At 42.5% G+C, this 9739-nt stretch overlaps 1 protein-coding gene across 3 annotated transcripts in view; it reads left to right on the top strand.

Moving 5' to 3' along the window:
- The first annotated feature begins 326 nt into the window (after positions 1–326).
- crtc3 (CREB regulated transcription coactivator 3) overlaps positions 327–9739 on the top strand; it is a 48554-nt gene continuing 39141 nt past the window's right edge. Inside the window, exon 1 of one of the 3 annotated variants that reach the window (XM_048262242.1) lies at positions 327–1993. In XM_048262242.1, the coding sequence (XP_048118199.1) occupies positions 1862–1993 (132 nt within the window). In that variant the 5' untranslated portion in view covers positions 327–1861. The remainder of the gene's footprint in view (positions 1994–9739) is intronic. The other 2 variants (XM_048262241.1, XM_048262243.1) reach the window with 2 other exon arrangements.

Here is a 9739-nt window from a genome sequence, read left to right as displayed (position 1 = left end):
CATATGTCAAGTCAAGTCTATTTATATAGTGCATTTCATACACAGAGGTCATTCAATGTGCTTTACATAAACAAAACCAAACAATAATAACAAATAAAAGTAGCCAAAAGTGTCATATATCATGACAGCATGGCTATAGCCTATTTTTAATGGGGAAATTATTTAGCCTAAATTTAAGATTTATATATATATATATATATATATATATATATATATATATCAGAGACTTAGTTTGATCTGAAAACATGAGCTATGTCTTGTCTAACTAATAAACATGTCTGTCCCTTTAAGAGCTCTTCTGTGCCCTCTTGTGGAGTGCCATCCAGAAGTTGTTTCGCAGTTTTAAGGAAGGTACTGTTTTCGTGCTATTTGCGCTTTGAGTAAGGGATCTTGGTATACCAAACAAACGTAGCCGAGGAGTCAGAACTTCAAAAAGTGAAAACGCCGTCGACTTCTGGAGTGATGAACATGCTATAAAGGACACTGAAAAGGAGTACATGGCATTGGAAGAAGGAATATCACGGAATAATAATAGAGAGATTATTTGATCACAGACATATTTGATCTGGTTGCAGGTTATGAAATTGCATGTTGCACCGTGAAAGTGGCGTTATACTGTAATGTTGGAGAAAGACACACGCTGGCTATAAGATAAAAGCTATTTTAGTGTTTTGTTTTGCGTAGCGTTCTCTGCACAACCACTTGTTGAAATACCGAAATCTACAGATGCGAGGATATTTACGTTTTTCGTGGATTAAATGAAAACTTCAAAGTTTGGGAAGTTGATATTTCTCAGGAGCCAATTCATAATTGTTACTGCGTGAGCGGTTGTTGGGGGGAACTCTAACGTTATTTTTGATAAACTTAACATTGCTTATGTTGGCTAGGGAATAAGCTTGCCAACGTTTCAGCACAGACGCTTTAACGAGCTAACGTTACCTTGGTGTCGCAACATTGTTACAATTATAGCACTCCGTTTACAGTTGTGCATTTTGCATAGAAAAAACAAACGTGAATGTTGTTTTTTAGGTTTTCCTGGTTGTGGCGCAACAAAATATGTCAATGACAGGTTAGCTCGCCAAATAGTTAGCGTGCTAGCTAGCAGAAGCTGGTACAACTTTAGCCAGTTAGCAAGTCCTTTGCTAAGATTAGTATTACCGAACCTTCGGTTACGCTACCGTTAGCTGTTTGAATCTGTCAAATCAAGTTGTCAGTTATCAAACAACTACAATGACTGCTTCAGATTTTGGTGTAGTAAATTTGTAACCACTATATCAGTTGTTTTATGTTGTCAAATTCGTTGATAGTGAGTTGAGTTTACTTGTGTTATATGGTAAAACGATGCGCACAATAAACTAGCTAGAATAGCTGGCTACTCAACCATGCTAACGCAGGCTTGTTAGCTTGAAAACTGCGCTGGCTTAACAAGTTGCCCAATTAGCCAAGTAGGTGGCATTTCCATTTGAATTGTATTTGCTATTTTAGCACACTTTAACAAGTTACTTTGTGTCTCGGAGTTTAGTGGTCGCAACGGGATTTTCCCCAAATTGCTAACTTCTAGTGCAAAGTGTGTCGGAGCTGCTTTGGGAGTTATCCCCGTATATTTCTTCTCGAATTTTTAGTTTTAGTTTGTTTTTCTAGCGTAAGTGGCTGTTGGACTAGCAAGTTAGCTAGCTAACGAATGTTTTTATAAGCTTGACAGCAAGTAAACAAGCGTCCAACGATTTTGTCTCTTTCAACACTTTGGAGAAATCTCTTCACGAATCCCGACAATGGACTGTTGGTCAGACTTGTGACTTTTGCTCCAACTCTAAACTCCTACCTTTGTCAAGTTAAGTTGTTTAACTCTGCGGCCCTCACAATGTCGGGATCCCCGAGCTCGAGTGGGTCAAACCCGAGGAAATTCAGCGAAAAGATTGCCCTGCACAATCAGAAACAAGCGGAGGAGACACGGGCCTTTGAGCAACTTATGACGGACCTCACTGTTTCAAGGGTAAGGCAATTTGTAACCCTAAAGTTAAGCAAAGTATAGCAAAATCTCTTAGCATTTAGCTGACAGTTTGCATGTAATTTAGCAACTCTAGACTTTCGACCGGATGAGATTCTCTAGCAGCTAACGCAGTTAGTTGGGTGAGCTACCATGATGTGGGTGGTCGGAGTGAGGAAATTCTAAGGTACGGACTTGTTCACTCACAAATCCACAAAGCTATCCAGGCTAACGTTTTACTCTCTTCTGTGGTGGTGTTCAGTGTGCAGTTATGCATTTGAATGGCAAATAACTTTGTGTTTGGCTTTGCTGTGCTGCTTTTTACCTTGCTGCAAATAGAACAGAACAGAAAACCTGTTTTTTGTAGGCTACTAACTAGTATTTTAGTGAACAACATGGGTATACTTTTGTTAAGATTTTATTTTCAGAGTATGTGTAAAAAAAACCGTTTATTTTTTCTAAATTAGGTAGTGTGATTTTTTTTTTTTTTTTTTTTTTACAGTTTAAATGTCATACTGTTTAATATGTGACCCCAATTAAATTAAAGGTTTAATTACATTTCTGAAAATCATGAAGGTGATATCATATGGCAATTCGTTTTTGCAGTGGTCTTAGTCAGTTGCTCACCATTTCATCTCACTTGAGTAATATTCTTGGCTGTTTGGAGCACATGTTGAGGGAATGAATGAATGGTGTCTTTGTGTTTTTGAATCATAGTGACTTCCACTTTCAGTAACAGTACCATTGATTTTTGTGGCAGGAAAAATGCAGCCTATGTAGAGTGAACTGTCCTTGTAGGATGCACAAGCCCACACATGACACAAGTCACTTTGCACCACTGGCTATGTGGTTATCAGACATGCATATTTGTTTTAAGTAAATACTTGTCCTTAACTCCATCATTGAAAAAAGGCTGCTATCTGTCAAAATTGCTTTTGTCTTTTCTTTTAAGTGGACTGGACTCTCCACATGCTAGACTCTCATCTGACATCCGTTGTGTGTGTAGCGCTGTTCTTCACCATTTGTGGTTTAGATTACAAGTCTCAAGGACACTGCACCAGAAAGAGCTGTTAGATTGTAACTGTGTTTTCTATTTTTATTCATTGCTGTTGAAGAAAGGCTCTTTTTTTTATTATTAAATTGCTTTACAGAATGATCTGCAAAATGATTTCTTAATCTTGATCGGTGATAAACATTTGTTTCTCCAGCGCATCTGCAGTCATGTAAATTTACAGGCACCAAAATGCATGCACCAACATACAGACTAAAATAACATATTTGGCCTTGTTTTCACTCCTTACTTAGTAGCTGTGTGTGCGTGTGTGTCACGTGTCACGTATTCGCGTGGCAGAGGGCCCCATTAAAGCAAGCGTTCACATCGAGGTTGGCCACAGGGGCCCCTATCTGCCTTGCTTTTTCAACCAGCACCACACAAAGCCCTCCTTCACCTGGGCCGGGTGCAGGAAACATCCAGGCCCTCTGCTGCCTCAGCATGGCCTGCTTCAGAACAGGATGCCTGGTCCTGCAAACACAGGTGCACAGGCAACCTTACCTACCCTGTGATCCTCGCCCCTGTGCTCAATGGAGAGAGCCTTGGGCCGGTATGCGTCCTCTATTTGCAGTCAGACAGAGGGAACGCCAGCATGCAAAAATGACATGCAGCAGCGGGGTACAGGTTCTCAATGGAAATGTTTCCGTTGGAATGTAAATTTACCTTTGTGAGTGAAAGAGAGACAGAGAGAGAGAGACAGAACTGGAAAAAGGTGTGGTTTTGTTGGTGAGGAGAGGTGAGGAGGAGCAATGATGACTAACATTACCCCATAATTATGTGCCTCAGTATGTTATCCTTGCATGTGTTTTATTGTTGCATTCATTGTCCTGCAAAAGTAAGACATTTGGCAAACTGTTCTATTCTCTTTCAGAACTATAATTGCCTGGGCCTTATCGTCAGGTTTGGAAGGTGTGTCTTTCCTCATTGCCACACTGTGTGTGACACATCCTTTAGGGATGGGGTGTTACTGAAAATCTCCATCCTTCAGCCTTTACTGCCTAGCTTGGGGTGGGCAAACTGCGGCCCGCCAAGCACTTTCATCCGGCCCGCTGAGCATTTCATTTGGTTATCAGGCTGCTCGCTATTTTTTTCCTGCGATAGAGGCGACGTTGGTTAGCTTTACTGCAAACTGCTTTTCACCCCCCCTTAGAGAACGTTTACAATGTCAATGTCAAAACATCATGTTAAATAGAGATAACATCATGTTAAACGAAGTTAACTCTTAGTTATCTCCTTTGCAGCAGATCTAACGTGAACATTATGCGATCCATTTAATTGGGAACGCGTCTGCACTCACGAGAGGGAGAGAGAGCCACAGGTTCCAGCTGGCTTGTCATTGTTGATAATTGATATCTCCTTTTTATAAGAAACTTTTAAAAGGAAATCATGAAGGTAACAGTAGTTCCCACTACTGACCATTTAAAAACTGTGAGAGGGCCCAGCCGTAGATACAGCACTAGCCATAGCGGAGCAGGCAGAAGATCATTGAGAAATAAACGTGAATTAAAGCCACTGTCTTAAAAATGTATACATTTGTTAAACAACATAAAATTAGCAGTATTTTTAAGCAATTCATATTTTAAAAGAAGTACTTTTCATACTAAATTATAGGCTATTTTTTTTAATTTTTTTATGTGTGTGTAGTGTGTAGTGTGTGTGTGTGTGTGTGTGTGTGTGTGTGTGTGTGTGTGGGGGTGTGGGGGGGGGGGTGGTGGGCTGTTGTGCGCCCCCCTGCCAGCCAATTTTCAAAACCCAATTTGGCCCTTGAGCCAAAAGGTTTGCCCACCCCTGGCCTAGCTGAACAAATGGAAGTGTTTTGTCTCCGGTTAATTGGCAATAGATGCATAAACCCATCGGAGAGCATATGACATGTTAAGACGGTGCATTTGAATTAGGCCTAAATATTTATTTTAAGATAATAGACGTAGATTATATATTATTTGTTCTGGATGGTGAGCGAATTGTTATTTCTGTCCACTATCATTATTTGTCCGAAAAAGCACACTGTGACACAAAATGGTCCATTGCTTATCCTGTTGGACAATTAGTGTTCCAGTGATGACTTTGAGAATAGAGTGCTCATAATGGAAACAGTTTAATATCACTAGTCTTCCCTATTTCTGCCACGTTGTTAATCCACTGTTGCCATGGAGGGATTAATGCTATCAACAGCATGATGCTCCCTCTCCACTCACAAAGCATATTGTGTAACATTATGTTGCTTTTGTTATGAAAACTGGGACCTGAAACAGATTTGTTTTACAAGGGACAGTTGGCCTAACCTGACCCTAGCCAGATGAATTTCGTTCCGCTTAGCTCCGCCTAGCTTCACTCACATCCATCTGGGACCTCTTCCATTGAGAGTGATTTCTGCAACCGATTTTATGGTACAGCCAATCAGGACGCAGGGCGGGAGTTTCCTAGATGTGACATAGCGTAGAAGCGACTGTGAGACTGTTATTAAGCGTCCACGGGTTGGCTTCGATGTGAGTGGTTGAAGTATGCGTCAATAGATGACGGACAAGTGGCTTATTCAATCATATGCAAGCAATTTTTGATTAGGCCCAGCCTTCTGAAGCAACACTTCAATGGATCGGTTCCAGATAGATGAGTGGAGCTAGGCGGAGCGAAATTCATCTGGCTAGGGTCAGGTTATAGTTGGCCTGCAAACCAATGGTGTTTTTAATGATTGGCTTTTATTTGCTGATATGCTCACACTGCACCCACCGCATGGGTTCATGTGCAATGCCTATGTGTGACATGTTACGCATACGCTTGTGTTTTTAAATGTCATCCAAAACCGAATACGGCAGTCTGCAGCTTGAAAAGCTTGCAAAAGGTGACCTGAAAGAATCTTTTCCGCTAATAAAAAATTATGCCCTAACTGCTCGCGAGTCGTGTGCATATCCTCTTGATAAAATCAGCGTGTAGGTTGTCTCCCTGAGAACTTTAGATCTGCTACTGTATATCGCTAAACGCAAGCAAGCTATGTACCAAAAATGACATTTTACCGTGAGTCGAAGAGCTGTAAACAGTGTTGTAACTTAAATCTGCGTGTACAAAACCGCTTGGAGCTCCATTGGAATTTTGATTTTTTACAACGAGAATTCTCGGTCTAGCCGTTGATGTGCCGACGGAATAGGCATCAGCACCAACCTCTGATCAAGGGAAACAAAATCTGACTCGGTGTCCGTCATGTTTGAAAGTTTGTAGTGCTGCGACTGCGGCTATCTGAATGGTCTGAACACAGAAGAGCAAGTGGCTTTTATAAAATGGCCCATTATTTGACATAATACCGGTATTACGATATTGTCTCAACTACATATCGTTTTCAAAAATATATCGGTCGTAGTCGTAATACCGATATATCGCCCAGCCCTACCTTTAACAGTTTAGTGCAGTGCCATGCTTGAGCCTTTAACAGTTTAGTGCAGCGTCATGGTTTGGGAGCCTCTGATTATGTAACCATCTCTGGGATGCAGGGATATGGTCAGTAGAGTCTTCTGACGATATTCGCTGCGCGATGAGGCCTTCCTCCAACGTGTGTGTGTAAGTGTGAATGACGTACCCACAACCTATGATGCATGAAGTAGGAGACGTTCAGCTGTTAGGGTTTTGGCAGCTAGTAGCTTATTTCAAATGCTGGAAGTCAGGTTGGAGATATGGTTCATTGTTAAAAAGGAACAACAGCATGGATCAGGTGAATTAGTCAGGTTTCCATGTGTTCCATGTGTATAAGTCATACCCACCCTGGGCAGCTGGTGTCCAGACAAAAGCTGTACTGTTTGGGTTTGCCACTATTTGCATGATGCATTCATTTTGTACTAGGTTTGTTTATTTGTTTGTTTCTATTGGTGTCTCTACCCTAATGGTGGAGAACATGACCTGACGCTACCTTGTGCTCTGTCTCGTCTTTTACAGTCGTTTAACTGGCCTCACTTACTGTACAATCTTAAGTGAGACACATGAACTGTATGGTAGTGAGAGGGCCTGTAGCCTTAGGCTATGGTGACGTTGATTCGTTTAAGATTTTAACCCATTCACACACAGAAATAGAGAGAGAAAAATAGAGACGGACTTGCTGATGTTATTCTTTACCCGCATCTACCGCACACACAAGCTGTCTTGGCATCTCCCCCTCTTGCAGTCGTCAGATTGTGCAAGCTGTTGATGGGGCTACTATTTAGTAGCCGGATGTAAATGAAGACGAACATAGTGTTGTTGTGAGCTCATGTCTGGATCGGTAGGTTTATATGGAGCAGGATTGTGTGTTTATGGGACATGTCAGCAATGATGGTTCATCCAGATGTCGGTTTCTTTGACATGATGAAAATGTAATAGTGCTTTGAGTCTGTGCACTGTGAACTGCTTTTGATAACATCTCCCATCCCTGTGGCCACAAGCTAGCCCTCTGGGATGTTGACATTTGCTAGAACGACTGGGGCTGATATCTGGGTGGCACCTTGAAGGAGGTGATTCCCCTTTTGGGAAATCCTGTGTTATGTGTAAAGTAATAAAAACCAGAGATTTAGACATAAAAGGTTGAAAGGTGCTCTAAGCGATGCTGGGTAATGTCACTTTTGTTGACGTTCAAACAAAACAGAAAGCTAGCTTGCTACCTCCTCCCCCTCCCTCCTGTGCAATTGAAACTCACCTAAACGCGCATCTCGTCAGTGATTTGCTGGAACAGTTTGTTATGTTTTTATGGGCAAGGTTTGCCCAAGTTGTTTTGTAGCTGTTTTTGGAGCCTGTGACATCGCTTAGAGCACCTTTTAAGTAGTTTTATGGTTTTGCTGCTTTGGTCACTGTGGTACACATTTACCAATACCCTTGTTTTGGTTTGTATGTAACTTGTTGTTATTATGATAAATTGTTTGCTTGACCGCATCTCTGTCAAAGTTGGCAGCACATCCAAAACCAAAAAAAAAATATATTTTGAAGCCAGCAAGTTCCCATGAAGGAGAGTTGGCAAAGGCCGTCGGGTCGTGAAGGTGCTGTTGACATTGAGCACACTTTGACCACCCAGGGCCACTGCGGGAGGCTGTCATGATGGCTCGCAGGTCAGTGACCTTGATTTGGAATGTGGTGGGGGTTAGTCTCACCTCACCTGGAAATAACATATTAGTTACTTGGTACAGAGCATTATCCAGAAACCATTGAAGCCACAAGCCAACATCGAGGCTACGTCAGTGTACATTATGTAGCTCAGGCTCAAGTTCAGTGTACTTTATGTAGCTCAGGCCTAAGCCATTCAGTTGCTAATTCATTCAGTTGATGCATGGTAAGGTGAATAAAGACTCACTTTGCCCTTGCCTCGTCTACCACAAGATCTGCTGAAGCACTTTGCCCTTGCCTTGTCTACCACAAGATCTGCTCTTATGCAAGCAGTTTTACAAGTAATAATGGTTTCATTCTGTTACAGAAATGACACCTTTTTCATTTTTGTATGAATCAGTGGCACGGACTAATAAAGTAATGTGTAAACTAGTAAAGTGTGAACAGTTTAATACCGTGGCTGTCTTCCCTCACTGGTTTGCAGATCTGTTGTGGTCACTTGGATGCATCTGGATCCTGCAGCACACGATAGCATGGCAGAAAACAAGACTGTGTGACCTGCGCCGAGAGCACTCAGCACAATTGCTTGGTGCGTCCAGGCTGTGTTCTCACAGAACGCTAGGTGCGTCCAGGCTGTGTTCTCACAGAACGCTAGGTGCGTCCAGGCTGTTTTCTCACAGAATGCTAGGTGCGTCCAGGCCGTGTTCTCACAGGCACCGAGAGCACTCCGCACGATTGCTTGGTGCGTCCAGATCGTGTTCTCACAGAGTGCACGCTGAGCTTACAGCGGCCTTGTGAAGAATTCAGCAGCTCTGGGCCTCCCCTCATGTAAGATCTGTGGATCTGTAGCTTCAAAGGAGCAAGAGGGGCACATAAACAGTAGATGGTGCAGACAGAAGCCGCCTATTAACAATAATAATCACTCTGAGCCGCCGGTATTGTTTCTGTGTTTAAAGCAGTGAGTCCTCCAGTGGAAATTCACTGCTTCACAACGGCAGCTTGAGAAACTGCAGAAACCATGACAGTGTTTTTTTCACACTTCACATAATAATCCCAGCACTCCGAAAAGACACACAGAAATGAAAGGATCCCATAATCTGGCTTTTATTTTTGTACTGTCAGTTTGAGGTGGTTGTTGTGCAGAGCTGTGTTGGCTGAGGACACGGGTGGCGGCACAGCACCCTGGGGAGGACTATCGGGAAGCATTATATTCTGCCCAACAGGGACCCCATCTCGGCTACAGACCGCCTCTGAAATAGCCAAGCTGATGCTTAGAGTTTGGCTGAAGCATCTTGGGTTGCCTTTGTTTCTGTCCCTCCTTTGCTTGTCCTTTGTCTTTCTCTCTCTCTCTCTGGCTTGCTTTTTCTCCCTTACTCTCTCTCTCTCGCATTCTGTGTGTGTAACTTTCCTGTTAGAAAGATGTGGCCTGTTGAAACCCATTGATGGCATGAATTGAGGTCAGTCTTTGAGATTCAAATTTTGTCCTTTGGCTGGTGTGAGGAAAGACTGCCTGCTCATTTGGGTATTCCTGATGAAGGGTGATAATTGAGACTGTTTACCTTAGCGCCCGGGAACAGGAGACACCCTTGTTAGCCTGGTGCTAGCTAACCTAATCAGCACCTGCTATGCTACACACAGCTGCCCAA

Source organism: Alosa alosa, chromosome 14, assembly GCF_017589495.1.
Source record: "Alosa alosa isolate M-15738 ecotype Scorff River chromosome 14, AALO_Geno_1.1, whole genome shotgun sequence".
Taxonomy (NCBI): domain Eukaryota; kingdom Metazoa; phylum Chordata; class Actinopteri; order Clupeiformes; family Clupeidae; genus Alosa; species Alosa alosa.
Note: the sequence above shows the minus strand (reverse complement) of the source record. Positions and strands in the feature narration are given on the sequence as shown.